Source organism: Panicum virgatum, chromosome 3K (genome assembly GCF_016808335.1).
Source record: "Panicum virgatum strain AP13 chromosome 3K, P.virgatum_v5, whole genome shotgun sequence".
In the NCBI taxonomy this organism is placed as follows: Eukaryota; Viridiplantae; Streptophyta; class Magnoliopsida; order Poales; family Poaceae; genus Panicum; species Panicum virgatum.
Genome location: NC_053138.1, coordinates 60,486,097 through 60,509,187, shown reverse-complemented (window position 1 = coordinate 60,509,187; position 23,091 = coordinate 60,486,097). Strand labels below are relative to the sequence as shown.

Sequence of the window (23,091 nt, the reverse complement as noted above, 5' to 3'; positions counted from 1 at the left end):
AAAGTAATTACAACCAGAAGACCCGAACACAACAGCCTACAATGACCCTCACACCTCGCCAGCCGAAGGACGAGAAGAGGACGCCCCTGTCCGGCCTTTGGGCGCCGGGGCTCCGTCGGTCTTTCTTCGGCAGACACAACTTCATGGAGGATGGGCTCTGCGATGGCATCAGCCTTGGCCTGGAGCTGAAAGAGGCAAACTAGAAGTCAGCAGGTTCTTCGTAAAAAAAAATCACTTGGGGCTTCATCCGCTCGACTTCGCGTTGTACAAGGGCATGACCTTCGCCCTTGAAGAAGCGCTCCATGAAGCTAACGGTGATGTTTTTTGCCAAAGTAGGCAGCGTCTCCGGAGAAACAGTTTCCTCGCCCGGCCACCAGAAGGAGGGATCACGAAGGGAACGAAGTTGAGCCTTCGTCACCACGCTAGCTTGCCCAGCTTCGGAGGGAAAGAGACTGTACACTGCGGCACTGAGAGTACGGACGGCGACCATGGCACTGATATCTTCATGGAAATGCGCCCCAGCGTCCAGCATGGCAACACAAGCGCGAAGCCACTGGAAAAATGAGCCCAGGCCAACTGTGTCGGTGCCCTCCGGAAACATATCCGGAGCTACAAGCTCATAACTGGCAAGGAGGTCAGGAAGCTCTTCCTGCAACTTCTCCGAACCAGTCTTTATAGCCTCTTTAAAAGAGCAAAGCCATTTTTGCATCACATCTTGACGTCTCTCAGCGTCTTCAGCAAGCAACTTGGCGGCCTTCGCGGCGTCCTCCGCCTTCACCGCCCGATCAGCGGACGCAAGTAGCTCCGTGGTAAGAGTTGCTTTCTCCTCAGCAGATCTGGCGAGGCGCGTTTGCAGCTCTATTTTCTCTCTTTCCAGTGAGGCTACCTTCGCCTCCAGATCAGCAACGACAGCCTTTGAACTGTTCTCAGCCGCCACCTGCCGGGCAGCACAGCGCGCAGCCACGAAGGCCTTCAGCGACAGGTCTTCGGCACTCTCCCGGATGTTATTTAGCCCGCTCCCCATCAAGTTCTTCACCATGAGGGGGAAGCAGAAGGAGTCCCCCGCCGCCCTGGCCTTCAGTAAGTTTCAACTCGGCCACCCGCTGAGGGGCGGAGAGGCCCAGCACGTGGAAAACCCGGTTCCGTCGAGCCCCGCTAAGATGACCGACGAGGGCTTTGTACTGGTCCCTTGATACCGACCCGACCATCTCGTCGGCCCGGCTCTCGATGACAACAAGGTCCACTCCTGCATCGCCGAAGAGGCAAAAAGTGTAAGCAAAAGAGCGAATCATGCACCTCCATAACATGAGCTTAGGTACAATAACTCACGGTCGGTTCGAAGGCTGAAGACGGTCGCGAAATCAGGTACCGGAATACCTTCGATCCAGCGGTCCTCGGCCAACCAGCTGGAGATGTCCCAGCCGGCCCTGACGGGAAAGCAGCTGCAGGCGACGAACTCTTCGATGATGTCACGCGTGCTGAAGGTCTTCATAGTTTCCGCAGAAGGGAAAGAAGAACCTCGTCTTCGGCACAGACATGACAGGCGGCCTTCGCCACATCGCCAAGAGTAGCAATGCTGTCGACGATGAGGGGATGGGTCCTCGTGGCGGGGTCCAATGTCACCTTGTGATAGAACCAGTATGAGGACCAATCGTTGGCCCACTTGTTCTTGCTCGCGGGGACTGGACTCGGGAGATTCTTGTGAAAGGCGAAGGTATAACAGCCATACTGGGGAATGGCTGATATCTCCGCACCTCTGGTTGATTCCACAGAAATCTTCTTCGGTTGGTAATGCACTCTGAAGGCACGAGCGAAGCCTTCGGCGGTTGGAGATAATGGTTCTTGGCCCTTCCGTTAGTTTGACAAGATAATGGTGTTAAAAGCAATATGAAATGGCTCTTTTACCCCTGTAGGCAAATGAAACACCACAGCATCATACAGTAAATTCAAACAATCATTTTAGGGTATTTTAGGGCTGCCTATTATCAATAATCTAAAAAAAGTTATAATTTTATTTTAAAGCATAAAATCATTATTTTCATATATATTTACGGATGACATCACACTGACCATTTAAATTGCATATAAATTCACAATTGCAATTGAAGTGTGCACATACACAATAATTTCAAATCAAAGTATAATGAAACATGAGATAGATTTAGGTCATACATAAAAAGAAGTGCACATATATAAGAGATGTCTATGTTGGGGACACCACCTTCGGGCCGGTCGCCGAAGGAGCGCGAAGACAGGAAGTCAAGGACTCTGAAGCCGATGCCGACAGCAAGCACGGAGGTGGCCCATATTCGCTTGTCTTCGGGTCGGAAGGCGAAGACAATACACCAAGAGCACTAAAGCCGACGCCAGGAGCAAGCACGGAGGTGACCCGTCTTCGCTACTCTTCGGGTCGGAACGCGAAGATATTCGAAGACCGGGCGGCGCCAGCATCATGATAGGGAGTGGTCAGTAGGCCCCGCGGTCCTCGTCAACCGGGGTGAAGAGGACCGCCTGGAGTTGTGGGCCTTTCTGAGCTGTACCGCACCCACACTGTAATAGGGAAATCACGTGTACGTCCGGGAATATTTAGGGAATCTGACCGTTGTAAGAGGGTAAAAGAGTAATGATACATGGGAGACATAACGCCACCTATAAATACCCCATGTAATGTTCATTGATGGGACAGATTGAAGGGAGAGAGAACATTTTCCTCCTTGTTTTGTGTGTGTATTTATTACTGTTGTAGTGTACCTCCGTCCCAGAGACGCTATCCACCAACAGTCTAAGTTCACATTAACAAGTCAGTCCAGCGGTCTGTGAAGCCAACATGCTAAATGATGGAATTAGAGATCTTATGCTTAGCAACACAGCTAGTATGTATGTTACCAGAAGCGAGAAGGCGGTGGTGCGGCTGCGGCGGTCGTGGCGGTTGACGATGCCGGCGACGAGGAAGAGGGTGCTCCCCAGCAGGAGTGGGACCTGGACGCCCTTGTGCAGGAGCTGGACGTGGCCGCTGGCGCGCTCGTACACCTGGCAGATGTTGTGCACGGAGCCCAAGCACCAGAGGGCCGGCCCGGCTATCAGCAGGTTCAGGCCGTGCCTCGACAGCCCGTCATCTATACGATGAATTAAACAGGATTGCCATTCGAGCAGCAACATCAATATGGATTGATGCTGTCTCGCTGAATCGAGAACGAAGATCCTATCCAGAATCGAACCTGAATCTCGAAGAACACGACAGCGAGGAGCATGAGCAGGGTGCCGGCGATCTGCACGGCGGGGACGACGACCTCGACTGCGCGTCGAGCCCGGCCGCTGTTCCCGAGGTGGTAGTCGACGCCGGCGACGTGCGCCAGGAGGTCGTGCGCGTTGACGGTCAGCACGGCGGCGAGCCCGATCGCGGCCGGCACGAGGCCCGCCCGGCCGCCCCAAGGCGCGAGGAGGAGCTGCGCCAGGAACCCGGCCACCAGGAGGACCGCCGTGAAGACGTACACGCTGGCCGCGCCTCGGGGGAGTTCGCTGCTAGGAACAGCGGTGCTGGGGGTATCCGCAAGTCTCTGAAGGTAACACGGGATAGTATGGTCATTTTGCGCGCGCTAGGTCGAAGGGTTAACAGCTCTGGACGGATCTAATGGAAGAGTCAACAAACCAAACGAATTTTGATTTGGGGCCAGATATTCAATTGAAAAGAAGCTAAGAAATTTCTCCCTCCATCCTAAAAAATAAATCACTCTAGGATTCGAATTTTATCCCTAAAAATAAGTCATGTTATGCTATTTAAAAAGTGCATGTACATGCAAGAATCAATTAGTGCCAAACATAAGTAATAAATATGGGCAAATATGATCATTTTACCTTCTTGTTAATTTGTCCTAAAATTTTTAAAATGACTTATTTTTTAGGATGGAGGGAGTAAGCTCAACTTTTTTTAAGACCAAGAACCAATTTTCTCAGCATTGAAAGCAATTCAAGGCCTTTTCTTAACAAAACAAGCATGATATAGGTATTGCCATCCCAGTGGCAGAATAGTCCTCAATGTTGCTAAGCAAATAGAGTGTTAATGTGAAGAAATAGTAGGAAAAATTGATACCTCATAATTCTAGACGGAGTCAGCTACTACTAGGGCTGGAAATCATGACTGTACACCTAAACTAACACATACACTTTGACAGTGGTTATCAAAGTCTCCCTGTCAAACTACAGGATTTTGTTTGACTTGCAAGTTTGAAATGCTGGGTGCGCTGCCTGTCACCAAAGGCTGCTGGTACCAAGATTCTGAATTGCAAAACCTAATTGTCACAGTAATTTATTACTAGAGCTGTCATTCATGGATGGAATATTGAGCATCTTCTAGAGATTAGCTAAATTATTTGTAAAGATAAATTTAGCTATTATTAAAGAAAAAAGTCTCCAACAGACTTTGTAAATGTGTCTCTAAGATAGCCTACCTCACTAACCATCCAATCTCTTAGGTTTACAGAGTCTCTGTTGGACCAATCTAGTATTTTTTGTCAAATCTATTTTTTAGAGAGTAGCTAAATCAATAAATTTGGCTAATTTTTTTGCTAATCTCTTGAAGATGATCAAGCAGATCTCTGAGATTTGATGCAAACTCAAAAGGATGGAATTGAATACAGTCTTGCAGCGTAAATTTCTTGTATAACCCTAAAAAAATAACAGTCTCTTATTTGATTTTGAAAAGTTCAAACTTCCTTCTTTAATTCTTTTTTTATTTTGTATCCTTCCTTCCTGAGCCCTACCATGACCAGGGAATACAATTTCGCTCGGAATTCGATGAAATTCGCTATTTTTTTGTTTTCGCTGATAGCCGGGAACCGGATTTCGATGGATTTTTCCGGTGGATTTTCGTTTTCGGTGAAAAATTCATAAAAACAAAAACCGGATTTTCCAACCGGATCTCGTTACTTCCCGGTCGGATTTCGGTGCTTTCCGGTTGCTTTCCCGGTTGCTTTTCACCATTTCTCGGTTGCTTTTCGCCATTTTTCAGTCGGAAAACACCGGATTTCGGTCCGGGATTTCTGGATTTTATTTTTTTAATTTGGCAGACCATTCCGTTCGAATTCTGCAGTTTTTGGCAAAATTTAGCGCTGAATTTCATTTTCGGTAGTTACCGGAAAATAAACTCAAAACGAAATTGTTAACCTTGACCATGACATCCATTACACCATTCCGTTAGCACTCTCGGTGGCACCTGAGAAATAGAGATTTTGGACCAAAATATCCCTGCAAGTTCCACCCGGACCCGAGCCGAGCCGTCCCCGCGCCCGGCGGCGGAGCCCCTGAATTGGCGGCGGGTCGCGCTCCGCTGATTCCTTCCGGCGGCGTCGCGTCGGCATCGTTCTTTCTTGTACCCCTCTCGCTCGCTCGCCCTCATCAGCTCCGTCCGAGCCGCAACTGGCAGCGGATTGGATTCCCGCCGCTCAGGCTCCGGCCGGCACAACAAGCAACGAGCCTTCTTCCTCCTGATCCCAACTCCATCAACAAACACATGCTCGTCGTCGATCTCTCTAGCTCCAAACCCCACCAGCAACATGTCGGACAAGTGCGGCAACTGCGACTGTGCTGACAGGAGCCAGTGCATGTAGGTGATGCTCGATCTGTCGCCCCTCTACTGCTGCTACCTACCTTCCTTCTCTTATCCAAGCCTATCCAATGTATTGGACGCCATGGATGGATTGATCTGCTTAATTATACTGATTTGAACAACATGGCGAGAGGTAGTACACTATCTACATGCTCAAGCATGAACAACATTCGCTAATCCATATTATTATGCTCTCATGAGACCATGATTTGTAACCCTCAGAGCATCACAAATTCAGCAGACTAGCAGAGTCAAAGGCGGAGGGGCGTACAGTGGGAAGGAGCGGACGCCGATGGGCGGATGGCATGCGGAGGCTTGGCTCAACCGTCTTCCAACAGCTGAAATACGGCCTGGCCCATCCCAACGCACCAAGGACTCTCACAGAATTATGCAACCCCAGTCTACCACCACCTTTCTCATTCCTCACGATAGTCAACATGTCTACTAGTTGAAAAAAAATTGAAGTAGCTTGTACTTTTCGCATATAGGATTATTAGTCTGTTGGTAATTTCATACTTTGTCATGCAACTTTTTAGTGTTCGTTCGTCGTCGTCACTGTTATAAAATGCTTACTTTTGAATTTTTTTTTAAAAAGATACTTTTGACTTAGAAGTCTCAATAGTTCACTTGCAGTCATTACTCCTGCCCACACTCCACGGCACACGAAAATACTGCCAGCCAGTCTTCCATTGGCAACGTTCTTTTTCGGCTGAACAAATTTTACTTGCACCTTTAGTACTACAAGTCCGTAACACGTTGAAAGATACTCCCTCTATTCCAAATTGTAAGTCATTCCAACTTTCTTGCAGAGTCAAAATATTTCAAGTTTGACCAAGTTTATACAATAAAATATTAATATTTATGATACCAAATAGGTATCATTAGATTCTTCAATAAATATACTCTCAGAGTATATCCATTTGACGCTATAAACCTTTGTAATCTTTTCTATAATTTTAGTCAAAGTACAAACATACAAATAGTTTAACTCTCTAGAGAAGTTGGAATGGTTTACAATTTGAAACGGAGGGAGTACGAAAGAGTCCGCCACAACCTTATTGCTACTGCTACTTGGCGTCCACGTTAACTACAGAGACCACAGAGAAAATCCTAAAAATTCTAATAAAATCAAAAACACACTGTCATCAATTTGGTTATGTAGATTCTAATAATTGTTAATATAATAGCTATTAGACCTATTATCTTTTTAATATGAAAAGAATACTAACTCAACGTAGCCACATATCATGTGCGCCACCATACAGGCCACATATACATACAAAAAAGCGATGAGTATGTGGATTCCCATGTCAAACACACTATTCAAGTTAAAGTTTTAATAGTGTTTATGGGTAATATCTAAACTTAGTGGCGGATGACCGATAAAAGCGATGAGTGTTTATGGGTAATATCTAAACTTAGTGGCGGATGACCGATAAAAGCTGAGGTGTGGTGGAGTTAATGGATCTTTGATTGTGCAAACTTTGCTATTTGTTATGCGGATGTTTGATTGTGCAGGCCACTTGTCCACTCCTGCTGAGCAAGGCTCCATCTTTTTCTTCCATCCACTAGCATCAAATGCTCATTCTTTAATTCTCATCCATGGCAGCGGCTGAACTAAACTGATAGAGACTGAGAATTAAGAGGAGTAGGCTGCTGTAGAAAACAACAAGATATAAATTCTCAGTCTTAGTGTTCCATGGATCACGCGAAGATCTGATTTTTACGACCTCGTCGTAGCCGGTAGGTAAAACACGTACTTTTAACTTAGGGCACCTGCAACATTATCACACCCAGTTTATAACGGACATAAACCGAGCAATCATATACGTGCCAGGATCAAGTTACATGTATATACAATAGAATCATCAAGATATCACAACACATGTCTCGTAAATGATATAATAAAGCGAATACGAATGTTATTTATTCCATTAATGACAAAAACATGTCTGATATAGCGGAAGCGATAAAACAGATACAGAACTCTCAAAAGGGCGCCACAGGGACGTCTACTGGGAGACGACCACCTAGAAGTTCTCGAAGTCCTAGAAGCTCTGGGTGTACTCCTCCACGCCACCGAGAACTGAGCAGCAGTAGGATATACCCAAAAGACAACAAAAAGGGGTAGAGGAAGCAAGTGTGAGTACACAACTTGTACTCAGCAAGTATAACACGAACCATGAGGCTCTAAGGCTAGCTGACTCAACTGCATTAGCTTTTAAATCTTAGCAAAATTTTATTAAAGCTAATTACTATAAGTTGATGAATTACCATTAACCTAATTACATAATAATTAATCAAAATTTATCATGATGCTACTGAGATCCAAACCATAACCATCCAGGTAACCCAACTAATCAGAAGGAGGATCTGGGCCGCTCATGACCGTGAGCATGGCTAGTATACCAGTTTTACACTCTCGAGAGGTTGCACAATTTTACCGACAAGTCGTGAGCTAAACTAGTTATTCATCACACTTCCTTAGGTGAGATGACAAGTAAGCGCACTACGAGGCCGTTACAAAGGACACGTTGGTAAGGTGTAACCGCTAAGGATTCTGGATCAGCGACGATGGGCCCACCTCAAGGGGAACAAGCACATAGCACAGTCCAGCGAGAGGAGCAGGGACCACTGAAGCTTACCACCCCTCTTGCCCCACAGGTAAGTTACTCCCAAACCAAAATGACCTAATTAGTAAGCCAAGACCGTCCCATTCCAGTCTTGTGGTTGCGCGGTTGTCCCAGGTTGTCGCTCTATGAACCGGTCCTTATGGAGAGTGGCCAACCAAGCACTAAGCACCGAGCTGGCCCCCTAAACTATATTTCTAATAAAATAAATTTTAACGCAACATGCACTACTCAAGCACACAGCACATAGGGTCATGCTCAGAATTATGTTGCATAGAACCATTAGCAAAATTAATTAAAAAGGACCATAATTAAATTAGAACGCAACACCTAGCACAACTAACCATATGCAACCCAAGGATATATATAAAGGATATAAAAGTCGCTAGAAAATCCTTAAAGGAAAAATAATATTAAATGCAGTATGAAATTGTATTTAAATGTGATAGGTATTGTTCATGTTACAATTGGCTTCCTCTATGTTCTCCTGCTGCTTGAAAAACTCAGAAGATGGCTGCTCCAGGTACTCCTCCGGTGGCTCAACGTTTGCTCACGATCACATAGCCAAAACAAAGGCAAACACATAAACAAACATGCATACAAAAGCTAACACTAAGAAAACATTACATAATTACATAAAAAAATAGCGCTGGAAAATAGGCTAGAACTATTCTACGTGTCACAACGATCGCGTGGGCGCGAAAACCACCTAAAACGGAGCTAGAACGCGAAAACTAGGGCTAAAACAAAGTCCAGGGGCTAAACAGCAAGAAAACTAAAGTTCCAGGGGCTTCTGTGCAAAAACCAGAGACTTATGTGCAAAAACTAAAAAGATGCGAGGGCTGACGTGCAAAAAGACCTAGGCTGGACGGCGGATTCTATTTTAGAAAAGCTCAGGGCCTAAACGCTAAAAACAGGACCTGGTTGGAATTATTTTTGAACTAACATGGATTGCGGGTTGATTTCGCAAAAGAACAGGGGCTCTTTAGCAAAAAAAATCCCACGAACCGTTACGTGGGATCTAATCTGGGCCGTCCGCTCGGGATCGGGCGGCTCAGATCTAACTCACGCGCGGGGACGGCGGCGCCGAGCGCCGGAGTCCGGCTTCCGCGGCGGCGCTCGTCGGGGACTCGCCGGAGTTCACCGTTCTCGGTGCTTCGGGGGTCAAATCGACCCGGGCTTGGATCTGGAATGTTCCAATTAGTAATAGTAAGATTCCAACTTTCTTGCAGAGTCAAAATATTTCAAGTTTGACCAAGTTTATACAATAAAGTACTAATATTTATGATACCAAATAAGTATCATTAGATTCTTCAATAAATATACTCTCACAGTATATCTATTTGACGCTATAAATCTTTGTAATCTTTTCTATAATTGTAGTCAAAGTACAAACATACAAATAGTTTAACTCTCTAGAGAAGTTGGAGTGGTTTACAATTTGAAACGGAGGGAGTACGAAAGAGCCCGCCACAACCTTATTGCTACTGCTACTTGGCATTCACGTTAACTACAAAGACTACTGAGAAAATCCTAAAAATTCTTATAAAAATCAAAAACACACTGTCATCAATTTGGTTATGTAGACTCTAATAATTGTTAATATAATAGCTATTAGACCTATTATTTTTTTAATATGAAAAAAATACTAACTCAACGTAGCCACAAATAATGTGCGCCACCATACAGGCCACATATATATACAAAAAAGCGATGAGTACGTGGATTCCCATGTCAAACACACTATTCAAGTTAAAGTTTTAATAGTGTTTATGGGTAATATCTAAACTTAGTGGTGGATGATGGATAAAAGCTGAGGTGTGGTGGAGTGAATGGATCTTTGATTGTGCAAACTTTGCTATATGTTATGCGGATGTTTGATTGTGCAGGCCACTTGAACACTCCTGCTGAGCAAGGCTCCATCCTTTTCTTCCCTCCACTAGCATCAAATGCTCATTACTTAATTCTCATCCATGGCAGTGCTGTAGGACAAGTGCTGAACTAAACTGATAGAGACTGAGAATTAAGAGGAGTAGGCTGCCGTAGAAAACAACAAGATATAAATTCTCAGTCTTAGTGTTCCGTGGATCACGCGAAGATCTGATTTTTACGACCTTGTCGTAGCCGGTAGGTAAAGCGCGTACTTTTAACTTAGGGCACCTGCAACATGCAGCGGCTATATATTACTTGTGCTATAAAATTGGAATCCATCGAAGAAATTTCGAGTGGGCTGCTATTAGAATTCAACTCTATGAGCTTATCCGTCTTGTTTTCAATATAGCTGTCTTCCATGCGAGACCCGTTGCTGTCCTGTTGGGCTGTTGCGATTACCCTGCACACATGACATACTCAAGTGAAATGGCATCAAGTTCCCGTTCTTTTTTCTTCGCTTTAATTTTCTTCCGCTTCTGGTACCTTTTTCTACCGTTGCTTGTTCCCTCTTCTTCCGTCAAATTCTTCCTACCGTTACTTCTCTTTTTCGTTTGGCTAATCTATTTAATATACTTCTTTTTTCTATTTATTTCTTCATCTTTTCTCAAATTTTTTTATAATTCACATTCAGATACTTCTGCATTCTATAATTAATTAGTTCATGCTATTCTTTTTATAGTTGGATGTATATAAAATCATAATGGATTATTTTTATAGTAACAATCTAACAATTCATGCTGTTCTTTGTTTATTTTTATTTTAGTTTTGTTAAGTTTCATACTTCTTTTGCTATATATAATTTGTTTGTACACATTTTTTTCTCCATGAGTTCGTAGGATTTATTTTAGACTTAGACATATTTATTAATTGAGTTTATTCACATTTAAGAGTGTGTCATGCTCCGTGACTAAATGTATATTAATTTATTTGTAATGTGGATTTATAAATTAGTGTGCAAAATAATTTTTTTTCCTTTATATGCTAACTTGTTTAGCACGTGTATATATGTTTATAAGAATATTTTGTGTGATATAGATGCATTTATCGTTCATGTAGCATTATATATCTGCGGGTTACTAATTTGTTCGCAATAATAAATATGTGTTCACTTTGTAGGCTGAATTGTTCAGTAATATTGACTCATTTGTTCGCGGTACTCATTTTCCATTATTTATTCTGAGCAATCAAATATTCACAATGTTTGATGTTTTATTCGTTGTACATTATTATTTGTTCATTAGATTTATTTTTTTTCATAAAAATAATTATTTGTTTGTCTTGTTAAACACAGTATCCAAAACTAATTATTTGGTTTAAAAAATATGTTTTAGAAAATATCGTGTAAATATAGGCAAGTGTGGTTTTGTTTTGAAGATCTTGTTATAAAAAAGATAATGACACAATCTACCAGTTTTGGATTTGCATTGACATGGGTGACATCAGCATCGTTGTCTTCTTCTGCACACATGTACATATTGTCTCTCCTATTTAAGAGGTAAAAGCATAAACAGTATCGTGTTCGACACGGCGTCGCCATCTCTGCAACTTCTGAACAACTGCAAGGAGGATAGCCGGTTGTGGGCATGGAGAGTCCCAACTCCCAAGAGCTGACGCTTCTATGATGTAATCCTGGTGCACTGCTTTGTCTCCGTAAAACCCCCTAAATGCTGTATCATTTGGCTATTTGAGGGCCACCTTTAATGAACTGGATGTATCCAGGTGGACTTGTCAATATACTCCGTAAACCCCCCCCCCCCCTCCCCCCCCCCCCCCCCCCCGCGCGCTAAAAAGACGACGACTTAGCAATTTCAACAAGACTTGTCCACTTCAGATCCACTACCGTGCCAGCAATTCATTATATAAGTGCACGTCTATGGAGCTATGGGCACAGCCTCTTTCTCGCATCCTTTTGTTACCAGACAATAGTCCATGGCTTCCATTGTCTGGGCATTGCTGCTCTGCCTTGTACAGCTCCACTCACTCGTCGCCTCCAGCGCCCATCCTGATGGCAATCTCACTCACCACTCTAGTACTCCTCTGTGCCGCCCGGATCAGGCTAACGCTCTGCTTAAACTCAAGCAGTCTTTCATGTTCCACTCAAACTCCGAGTCGGAGGACTCATTATTAGACTCCATCCCCACTCTTCCTGCTTGGCAAGCTGGCACAGACTGTTGTATCTGGGAGGGCGTCGGCTGCAGCAACTCCACGGGCCATGTCACCTCGCTCAACCTCGGTGGTTTTGGCTTGTACATCAATGGCATCGACCCAGCGCTCTTTAATCTCACCTCCCTCAGGCTGCTTGACCTGAGCGCCAATAACTTTGGTAGCCGGTGGTACGAGATCCCATCAGTTGGTTTTGAGAGGCTTGCTTTGCTTACCCATCTCAACCTCTCAGGTTCAGGCATCAGCGGTCAGGTACCTGTTGGCATTAGCAAACTCACGAATCTTGTATCCTTAGACCTTTCCAACGGTAATATTTATACCGATGACGACCCAGGCTCCTATGCCTGGAGCGGCACACCTAATAGCCTTTGGGAACACAATTTCCCGACCCTAGTGGCAAATCTTAGCAATTTGAGAGAGCTTTACCTTGATAGAGTGTACCTATCACCTTCTACTGCAGAAGATTGCTTCAAAGCTCTAGCTAATTCTGTCCCACATCTGCGGGTTCTTAGCTTGGAGCACTGCTGGCTCCAAGGTCATATTGGTCGCTCTCTCTCGAGGCTGCACTTTCTGGTCGTGATCAACCTCAGCAACAATCCTGATATCACCCCTGGTCCATTTCCTGAGTTTGTCATGAATTTTCTTAATCTCAGAGTACTCCAGCTGTCTGGCATTAATCTTGAAGGGCAGTTCCCTCATGGAATCTTTCGATCAGAAAATCTAAGAGTAGTGGACTTGTCCTTGAATCCAAATCTCTTAGGTCACATGCCCAACTTTTCTAATGCCACTTCTTTAGAGACACTGAGGATAGAGTGGACCAACTTTTCCTATGTTAAATCAAGCTATTTTAGCGATTTCACAGCATTGACGGAATTAGGTCTTGATGGAAAAATTATTTCCAGGTATTTCCTCTCTTCATTTGGTATGCTTGAGTCTTTGCGCAGATTGGTACTGGCACGACTGGATTTACCGAGAGAATCGGAGTCATTTTTTTCTTGGTTTCAAGGCATTAGAAACCTGAGAAGCTTGCAATTCTATGATTGCGACTTATCCTTGACAATACCTTCCTCTACTGGAAATCTCAAAAACTTGATAAGTTTAGTAATTTCTGAGAGCAACCTCACAACACAAACATTATCAGCAGTTGCCAATATTAGGAGCTTGAGATTTTTGGACATTGAAGGCTGGGGTTGTTCATTGGGGCCTCTGCCATCCGCAATTGGGAATATGACTAGCTTGGAAAGATTGAGCATCTTGGGCTGTCAGCTTTCTGGACCAATACCACAAGAAGTTGGCGCAATAAAGAAATTGACATCACTGACACTACCAGACATCGGTCTTTCTGGCAGAATACCTAGTTCAATGGCTAATCTGACTCTGCTGACTGAGCTATGGCTTGGCGGAAATAGTCTCAGGGGTAAGTTTAGCTCTCTCATAAACTTAGTCCGGCCTAATTTCTATGGAAACTCCAATGAAAATTTTTTATGGATCTATGTGATAATTCGGAAAAGTTTTAACACCAAGCATTTTAGTTTTTTCTTTTATATTAAATTATATAAAAAATGACAGTATCGTGCCCTCACCTATTGTTGATATTCATAGTTTTCATAGCGTCAAGGGTGTAAATGAAAGCATGCTCTATGTGGACAATTATTGCCAAAAACTAATGAAAACTAGTATAAATATCAGTGTTAGCCTAAATGGTAAACGCTAAACAGTCAGCCACCTACTATTTAGCTCTTTATTCGGACTAAACGACCATTCAAATGGGTAAAACAGTCATTAAACGGGATAAATGACTGATTAAACGGACACGGCTAGACACTGTGTAGCGTTTACACGACGTGTAAACGGGCTAAACGGCAGTGTAGGAGAACAGTGATAAATATATCTTCTTTTATCCTTCCTATTTTGAATTAGTACTATCTAGTTCTGTACTAGTGAACTCAAAACTTCTTAAACTATTATCTTTTTTACTAGAGAATTTGTGGCTGTTGCATTACTGACCAAATGGTTGTGTGAAAAAACCATGATGCGAGTGTGTAAGACTCTTTGTATCATCACCCGCTGTCAACTTTATATAAAGCATAAACTTCCCGGTGGTCAGATTTCTCTTCTTTGCGCAGGAGAAATCCCAGCATCTCTTTTCACCCTTCCAGCGCTAGAATGCTTGGATCTATCATCGAACCAACTTTCTGGTCCTATACATGAATTCGAAGGGGTATCTTCACACTTGAAGGTCATATACTTAGGAGGGAATGAATTGACTGGGCAGATTCCGCGGTCATTGATGATACTTCCGAATTTGACGATTCTCCACATTGAAGGGAACAACTTGATGGGCTCAGTTGATCTTGGATCATCATTATGGAGGTTGGAGAACCTCACTTACTTATATCTGTCACACAACAATCTGACAGTAATGGAAGGGAAAGGTAGTAACTCTTCATCTACCTATCCCTCTCGGCTTGTGGGACTAGGACTTGCTAGTTGCAATATGACAAAAATACCAAACTTATTGATGCGTCTTAAGAACATGGATGATTTGGACCTTTCAAGCAATAAAATAAGCGGGGATATACCAAACTGGATATGGAACAATGATCTCAGTAGATTAAATCTTTCAAATAACATGTTCACTGGTATGGAACACAATTCGTCACATGTTATCCCACGCAATAGAGTCTTGTATTTTTTCGACCTTAGCTCCAACAAACTTCAGGGACAGATTCCTATGCCATGCTTGTCAGCTGTCTTCTTGGATTATTCAAATAATATGTTCTCTTCTTTTCTTCCAAACTTCACATTATACCTTAGCTCTACCCGGTATCTTAAGTTGTCCAACAACAACATAAGTGCTCATTTACCGCATTCAATTTGCCATTCACGGGTGGAAATCCTTGATTTGTCATTTAACAATTTTAGCGGACCGGTGCCACCATGCCTGATGGAAAAAAGATATTTGAGGGTATTAAATTTGAGGGAGAATCAATTCAAAGGGATGTTACCTACAAATATTTCAAGTGGATGTTCTGTTGAGACAATAGATTTGCATGGCAATAAGATTGAAGGTCAAATTCCAAGGGCACTCCATAATTGCACTAACTTGGAGGTTCTTGATCTTGGAAGAAATCAAATTGCAGATACCTTTCCATCTTGGCTAGGGAGGCTTTTGAATCTTCATGTCCTTATCTTGAGATCCAACCAGTTCCATGGCTCAATAGATTATCTTGAAGATGAGAAATCTGGAGAGCAGTTCTCAAGCTTGCAAATTGTTGACCTGGCCTCAAACAATTTCTCTGCAGTGCATCCACAGTGGTTTGAGAATTTGAAATCAATGAAGAAGTATAACAATACAGGACAAATCATAGACCATCCAAACCCAACACAAGGATTTTACCAAGACTCAGTCTCAATATCATACAAAGGGTTCTTCGTGACATTTGATAGGATCTTAACTACCTTAACAGCAATAGACATATCAGATAATGCACTGGAAGGTATCATTCCTGTGTCCATTGGAAATCTTGTTTCACTACATGTACTAAACATGTCTCACAATGCCTTCAGTGGAGAAATTCCACCCCAGCTTGGCAGCATCACTGCTTTGGAGTCCCTGGACCTGTCTTCAAACATGCTGTCAGGTGAGATTCCACAAGAGCTAACGAATCTCACATTCCTCAGTACCTTGAACCTGAGCAACAACCAATTGGATGGAAGCATACCGCAATCACGTCAATTCGGGACATTCCAGAATAGCTCATTTGATGGCAATGTGGGGCTATGTGGACCCCCCTTATCCAAACAATGTGGCTCTATGGATGCTCAAAGCAAAACAAATCTGAAAAGCTCTTCTCATAGTGTTGATGTTGTTTTGTTTCTCTTCGTTGGTGTGGGCTTTGGAGTGGGATTTGCAGCAGCTATTATAGTGAAACTTGATTGGATCAAGAAATGGTTTCATATATGAGGATTCTGTGAACTTGACCAGAAGGGGCCTAGTTGCTAGCAGTGTGATTTTCCAGGAGAGTCTACATGTCATGCATGCACAGAATGGTACTTTCTAGTCTACAGTTGCTGCTCGAGTATACACTATGGTCATGTTATGATAAGTGTTGCTTTTGTCTCTGTAATCTTTCGAAACCTTGTTATTGTTTGGCACTTTGGCTTACTATTACTTGCTGGTCCTATATGGGATCAGTGATCAGAATTATTCATCTGTGGGATCCTCAAGATGATGTGTAAATATTTTTTTTTTGCTAAATTTAAAAGCACAGCTCTATTTCAGTATCCTTAGCACCGGATTTTCAGTTGGTTTATGAATTGCGAGGGTTGTTGCTTGAATTTTCTGAAACGGAAATCTGCATTCCATTCCATCCATATGTATTTCTAACGAACCAGTCCCTGTATTCCTGGAGACAACCACGCACCCAGCCCCATCCACTGTAACACCCAAAATTCAAATTGAGTTTGTTTTCAAATGAATTTTATTCAAATTAAGTTTGTGTTAAAAAAAAGAAAACTTATTTCTTCTCTCTTCCCAGCCCAGCCCACATCTCTCCCTCCCCTCTTTTCTTTTCTTCTCGGCCCAGCAAGCCCATCCCGCCGGCCCAGTCCACCCCCACCCTCTCTCCTTCCCTCTCTCTCACTGACCGGTGGGCCCCGCCCGACAGATCCTCCGCCTTCCTCCCGCCAGACCCCCCCTGTGCCGAGCGCCGCCCGGCCGTTCCGATCCGCGCTTGCGCCTGCTCGCCTTCCTTTCCCCTCCTTTACTCCGAGCCATCAAGGCTCAGTGGAGCCTCCACTCGCGCCCCCTCGCCTCCCCTCCGTTTCCTGCCACGGCCGCACCACCATGCGCCATTCATGGCCACCATGGCCGGCCCGCACCCGAGCGTCGCGCCTCTTCCTCTGCCGCCGTTCCCCCTCCCTCTCGGCCTACAAAAGCACCACTCGAGCCCGGCCTCTCCTCCTTTTCCACCTCCTCTCATCGCCCCTACTCCACAGCTCTGCAGAGCAGCACCGCCACCACCAAGCTCGGGTCGCCACCATTGATCCACCACTCCATCGCCTCCCCTTCGACTCCGACCGCCGAAGAAGCTTCGCGTGGTGGTGAGCTTCGCTGCCCACCCGTTTCCCCTCGGGTCTGCGCTCCCCGCACCGGCGATTGTTCGCCGGAGTTCCACGGCCACGCCTCGCCGCCGTGGCGTGCACCTCTCCGGCCGATGCCTCGCCACTTCGACCACGCCTTCACGTTCGCCGTCGTCATCTCATCCTCCTCGGCCTCCCTACGCACGAAGCCGAGCACCAGGGCGCCACGTCCGGCGACCCCGCTGCCGTCTCCACCGGCCGCCGGCGCAACGCTGCCCGCCCGAGCCGCCATCGCTGCGCAGCCGAGCCGCCAGCCGCCCGCTGCGTCAAGAGCCGCATGCCGAGCCGAGATGAGCCGCGTCACCGCCAAGTCGAGCCGCCAGCACCATACCTACACCGTCGGATCAAGATCCGACGGACCAGATCGGTCTAAAACCCGGTCAATACCGGTCAACCAGAGCCGTCCCCATCACTTTTGCAAAAGACACCCTGACCTTTTTGCAAATCAACCCTCTGTCCTGAGTAGTTCAAAAGTAATTAGTTTTAGGCCCAGTTTCTTTTGTTTAAGCCCCTGTCTTTTCTGGTTTTTATGCCCGCCATCCCTGGACCTTAGTTTTACACTCTGGACCCTCGATTTATAAGTTTAATTAGGTTTTAGCCCCTGGTTTCTTCAGATCTAGCCCTGGAAGTTCATATCTCTCGCAAACAAGTCCCTGGAACCTTAATCCAGCCATATCTTTCATGTTCTAACTCCGTTTTCAGTGAATCTTGCGCTCACGCGATCCTTGCATCATGCTCTACTTGTTTTTCAACATTTTCAGTTCTGTTTTTACTGTTTGTATACTATTTCTTATTTTGTCTTGTATGCTTTGCTTGTGTGAATGTGTAGACGATGTGTCGTTCGAGGGAGAGCAAGAGCAAGCTTACGAGGAAGAGAACCAGCAATTAAATGAGGAAGGCAAGTGGATTTTCCCCCTCTACATATTCTATTTTGATCCCAATAATAGCATGATAAACACTTTACTTTATTGTTTTATGCATGAAATTGATGGGAATCCTATTAAGGACATTACCTAGTCTTTTTACCTAAGCCTTGAAACACCGAGTTCTATATCTTGTTGGGTAGAACGGCTTAGATGCTTAATGTTGGGAATGGTGTTATCTTAATCTTTTGAAAATGATAAATTTGTTTTATGTTGTTACTTGTTTTATTTACAAGATCATGCTATGTAAATGGAACATGGAGAACCACCCAAGAAAACCGTACAACCACAATACCACATGGCTCTGGTCTTGGCTGATTAATTAGCAACTCTAGCTTGTGACAATCTTACCGAAAGGGAAGAGGGGAAGCATCGATGGGGTATAGCCTGGTTCTCTTGGGGTAGCAGCCTTTTCTAAGGTGCTGACCATTAGGGAGGGTTATGCTCTGCTTTGACTTGAAACCTTAGCGGGTTGTCACTTGTTAGGGAATCTTTGTAAAAGCCTCATAGTGGACCCCTTGCCACTCACCAAAGGAAGTGTTTAAGGGCCTTGCAAACCCGGGCGACTCAGGGGGACACGAATTGTGGGGAAAGTGTACAACCTCTGCAGAGTGTAAAACTGATATATCAGCCGCGCTCGCGGTCATGAACGGCTTGGACCCTCACATGATAATTGAACTTGAAGAATAGTTAAATCGTGGTTTTTGGTTATATAATTTGGGCTCTTTTATGATCTTTATGTTTAAGTGGGTTGGTATAAACTTATACCTAATAATTAGGTGCTGCTAATAAAATTTGACCAACTAAAAGGCTAACTGCAATAAACCTTAGCCTTTCCTTGGTGGCTTTGCATCTTCACCCCACTTGCTGAGTACCAACCATAAGTGTACTCACCCTTGCCTAATTGCTGTTCAAAAGAGAACAATGAAGTGGACTACTTCAGTGACTTTGAGAACAATATAGGTTATCGGTGAAACGTTAAGACCTTCGTGTCTGTCTATCGGAGTGTGTAATAAAGTACTTATTTCCTTTTGTTTACGTTGTTGAACATTGTCTTTGATATATTCACTGATGACGTCTTCTATATGTGTGAAACTTGATCCTGGCACACATATGTGATACATCTGGTGTTCTTTTCGAAACCGGGTGTGACAGAAGTGGTATCAGAGCTATGTTGACTGTAGGACGCAAACCTAGATAGAAATGGACGAATTAAGGACTCATTTTCTAGCAAGCCTTTCAGCTCAAAAAAAATTAATTTACTTCATAAAAATCTAATTTGTTTTCTTTGTTCTTTATCAGTATTTTGATTTGATTCCAACTTATTCTGAGTTTTGTTCCTGCTCTATCAGATGGTCCGGACTCGTCAGACTGCACGCAAGCGCACCGGAGGTCCCGCACCCGCTTATGTTGCTCAGTTTGTTCTAGCTCCAGCCCCAGCTCCAGTTCCAGCACCTGCTCCAGCTCCACCTCAGCCCATGGAAGATGTTGATGAAGATCCAGAGATGCTATGTTGAAGATGAGGATGGTCAACTTGTGCCGGTTGACTCACCAGCTCACCCAGCACCAGAAGCAGATGCACCACCTCCACCGCTAGCTATTCCTGCTCCAGACGCTCCAGTACCTACCGCTGCTGGAGGAGACCCGAACGACTCTGGAGATGACAGTGATGACAGTGAGGATGAGGGTGATGGTGAAGACTCTGAGGGAGATGGGCAGAGCAACAATGATCAGGGTGACAGCTCCAACAACAACAGGAACTCATCTGGTGGCCAGCAGGCAATGGTCCTCGTGTGATAACTCGTAATGTTATCACCTCACTGGTCGAGCCTGGTTACTTCTCCTTGTTGCTGCAGGATGTACTTACAGAATTGGGCAACAATGTGAACCCCCTCTACTTCACGTACCACTACACCGACTCTTCTATCGGCGACTACTACATCACTGAGGTGCACATCAGGGAACGCAGGGAGGGTGATCATGGCATGAAGACCAGTTCGGCTCACGACTCTACTACGCCTCACTCTACATACGCCGCCTCCATCAGCAGCACCGCCAGGAGAGCCTTGTGTTCTCTCTGCCACACCCACCACCAGGTGCTGCACACCACCGAGTACCGCCATGTTCCTCGCCGAGCTAGTGGGTCTGAGCAGATGATGGTTGCACTGGGAGAAGATGGAGAGCATCGCGTCAGCACCCTCGCCCGAGTCACTGCTGCGCTCAACACTGACCTCGAGTGCCTCACCATGGAGTACGAAGAGACCCATGAGAAGCTGCGTGAAGCCCAGGATCGGATCGCACAGCTTGAGGCCTAGCTTGCAGGACAGGCGCCACCACCTGATCAGGATGAGGAGACTCCCATCCCCGCGATGTCGCCACCCCGCAAGAGGCTCCGCTTCGGTGCTCCTGGCTCCATCACCGGTCTTCTAGGCTAGTCTTCTAGGCTCTTAGGCTGGTTACCCTTTACATGTTTTGTCTCGATAGAACCGTTCCTGCGAGGACGTGCGATGTAATAATGCTTGCTTTGTGAACAAGTGTTTGGTTTGTGATAACTCGTTTTGCTTAAATAAAATGTTTAAATCTATTTTGGGCTTATATCTGGGCTATCTTTCTACTTTATCTTCTCTTTATCAGTTCATCATTCTTATCCAAAATTCATCTCTCTAACAATCAGATGGTAAACACCAGGTCAGGTGGAGGGCAAGATATTCCTAGCACGAGGCGTGCCCACATAGTTAACCAGCAAAATCCATTGCCACCCCACCACCAAATCCATCAATGGAGCAATTCTTGGCAGCTCAGATGCAACTCTTGCAGAACCTCACCGCTACTGTTGCAAACATGCAAGCACAACAGAACCAACAAGCACCTCATGCAGCCCCGCAGCCTAGAGACAAGCACAGAGACTTCATGAGTCACCACCCTCCTACTTATTCACATTTAGTGGATCCTCTAGATGCTGATGATTGGCTGAAAATTATTAGTAAGAAGCTGGATATTACACAGTGTACTGATTGTGAAAGGGTCTTGTACGCCTCAGGGCGTTTGGAGGGTTCTGCGGCCGATTGGTGGGATGCTTATACAGTAGCACAAGCAGATGCCAACACCATCACCTGGGAGGAATTCAGTAATAGTTTTCGTGAACACCACATTCCAGCAGGTGTGATTAAGCTCAAACAGAAGGAATTCTTGGCTCTGAAGCAGGGCAGTATGTCATTTAGTGAGTACAGGGACAAGTTAACACAATTGTCTCGTTATGCTCCTAATGATGTTGACACCGATGCAAAGAGACATGATCGTTTTCTGGATGGTTTGATAGGGCCACTCAACTATCAGCTGCAGAGTCACACCTTTCCTAACTTCCAGACATTGCTAGATAAAGCTATAGGCTTGGAGAGCAAGCACAAGGAACTGGGCGAACAGAAGCGCAAGTTCCAGTCTCAGGGGTAGTCCAGTAGTAACACCCGCCCCCGCTACAGCTCTTCGCAGAGTTTTCCGTCTCGTTCTGGAGGACAAGGTGGAAACTATCAGCAGAATCAACAAAGTCGGCGCTCCCAGCAGCAACCGCAGCGTTACAATCAGCAGACTCAGCGCACACCTAGTCAGCAACAGAATCGTTCGAGCAACACATCAGGAGCACCGGTCAGGAACAACAACCCAGTTCAACCCAATGGCTGCTTCAAGTGTGGCGAAGTGGGACATTATGCCAACAATTGCCCCAAGCGCAACGCGCAGACCCCCCAAAACCAGAGGAACAGTGGACATAGACAGAATCAACAACAACCACAGCAGCAGCCGCCGCCCAGAAATAACAACCAGATTCCACAGGGTAACAAAGGCCAGCAGAACTACGTTCGTGGAAGAGTGAATCATGTGGCTGCGGAAACAGCTCAAGAGGCTCAGGATGTTGTGTTTGGTATGTTCCTAGTCCACTCAGCTCATGCATCAGTTTTATTTGATTCTGGGGCATCGCATTCCTTTATTTTCCGCTCAGTTTGTTGCAAAATATGGTATTCCCGTGCATACTATGTCAAAACACATGCTAGTTAGTTCGCCTGGGGGCAATATGAAGGCCACGTATCAATGTCTTGGAATTAGTTTCAAGATTATGGACAGAGATTTCTATGCCAACTTTATAGTGCTAGATTCTAGTGGGATTGATGTCATTCTGGGAATGGGATGGCTAAGCAAAGTTGATGCAGTTATTCAGTGTGCCAAGAGGTCAGTGCTTCTCACAAGTCCAGAAGGAGAACGGTTTGAGTTTATTGCAACACCTCTATCCATAGCAGACTGTGTAGTAAATCAGATGAAGGGAATGCCTTTGGAAGACATCAAGGTTGTTAGTGAATACCCCGATGTATTTCCGGAAGATTTACCAGGTATGCCACCTGATCGTGATATTGAGTTCAGTATTGATCTTTTACCTGGCACTGCACCTATTTCTAAAAGGCCGTATAGAATGGATGTTAAGGATTTGAGTGAATTAAAGAAACAAATAGAAGAATTATTAAAGAAAGGATTTATCCATCCTAGCTCATCACCTTGGGGAGCACCAGTCATCTTTGTTGATAAAAAGGATGGCAGTAGAAGAATGTGTGTAGATTATAGAGCACTTAATGATGTGACCATCAAGAATAAGTACCCGCTACCCAGAATTGAGGACTTGTTTGATCAGATGAGAGGTGCTATGATT

General features: G+C 44.9%; 3 protein-coding genes across 3 annotated transcripts; 2 read left to right on the top strand and 1 right to left on the bottom strand.

Annotated features, from left to right (window-relative positions):
- Nucleotides 1–2,075: 2,075 nt before the first annotated feature.
- LOC120701129 lies at nucleotides 2,076–5,602 on the bottom strand. The gene is made up of 3 exons (XM_039985281.1): nucleotides 5,264–5,602; nucleotides 3,207–3,557; nucleotides 2,076–3,111 (listed from the first exon to the last, which is right to left on the bottom strand). Exons 1-3 carry the CDS (start codon nucleotides 5,600–5,602, stop codon nucleotides 2,794–2,796), a joined length of 1,008 nt encoding a protein of 335 aa, XP_039841215.1. The 3' UTR covers nucleotides 2,076–2,793.
- Nucleotides 5,603–12,044: 6,442 nt separating this feature from the next.
- On the top strand, nucleotides 12,045–16,544 carry LOC120700035 (receptor-like protein 7). Its single transcript, XM_039984189.1, has 2 exons — nucleotides 12,045–13,747; nucleotides 14,457–16,544. The coding sequence occupies exons 1-2, from the start codon at nucleotides 12,097–12,099 to the stop codon at nucleotides 16,295–16,297; spliced, it is 3,492 nt and encodes a 1,163-aa protein (XP_039840123.1). The 5' UTR covers nucleotides 12,045–12,096; the 3' UTR covers nucleotides 16,298–16,544.
- A 4,632-nt stretch (nucleotides 16,545–21,176) lies between these two features.
- On the top strand, nucleotides 21,177–21,848 carry LOC120701128. The gene has a single exon (XM_039985280.1). The coding sequence runs from the start codon at nucleotides 21,177–21,179 to the stop codon at nucleotides 21,846–21,848; it is 672 nt and encodes a 223-aa protein (XP_039841214.1).
- Nucleotides 21,849–23,091: the final 1,243 nt, after the last annotated feature.

What these genes read in the sequence shown, in the direction of transcription:
- LOC120701129 (XM_039985281.1), bottom strand. Translation starts at nt 5,602, where the DNA reads ATGCACTGGCTCCTGTCAGCACAGTCGCAGTTGCCGCACTTGTCCGAC. An exon ending in GCGGGGACGGCTCGGCTCGG is followed by an intron (nt 3,558 to 5,263) that starts GTCCGGGTGGAA and finishes TGTTACCTTCAG; the next exon opens with AGACTTGCGGATACCCCCAG. An exon ending in AGATTCAGGTTCGATTCTGG is followed by an intron (nt 3,112 to 3,206) that starts ATAGGATCTTCG and finishes CGTATAGATGAC; the next exon opens with GGGCTGTCGAGGCACGGCCT.
- LOC120701128 (XM_039985280.1), top strand. Translation starts at nt 21,177, where the DNA reads ATGGAGCAATTCTTGGCAGCTCAGATGCAACTCTTGCAGAACCTCACC.
- LOC120700035 (XM_039984189.1), top strand. Translation starts at nt 12,097, where the DNA reads ATGGCTTCCATTGTCTGGGCATTGCTGCTCTGCCTTGTACAGCTCCAC. An exon ending in TGGCGGAAATAGTCTCAGGG is followed by an intron (nt 13,748 to 14,456) that starts GTAAGTTTAGCT and finishes TTCTTTGCGCAG; the next exon opens with GAGAAATCCCAGCATCTCTT.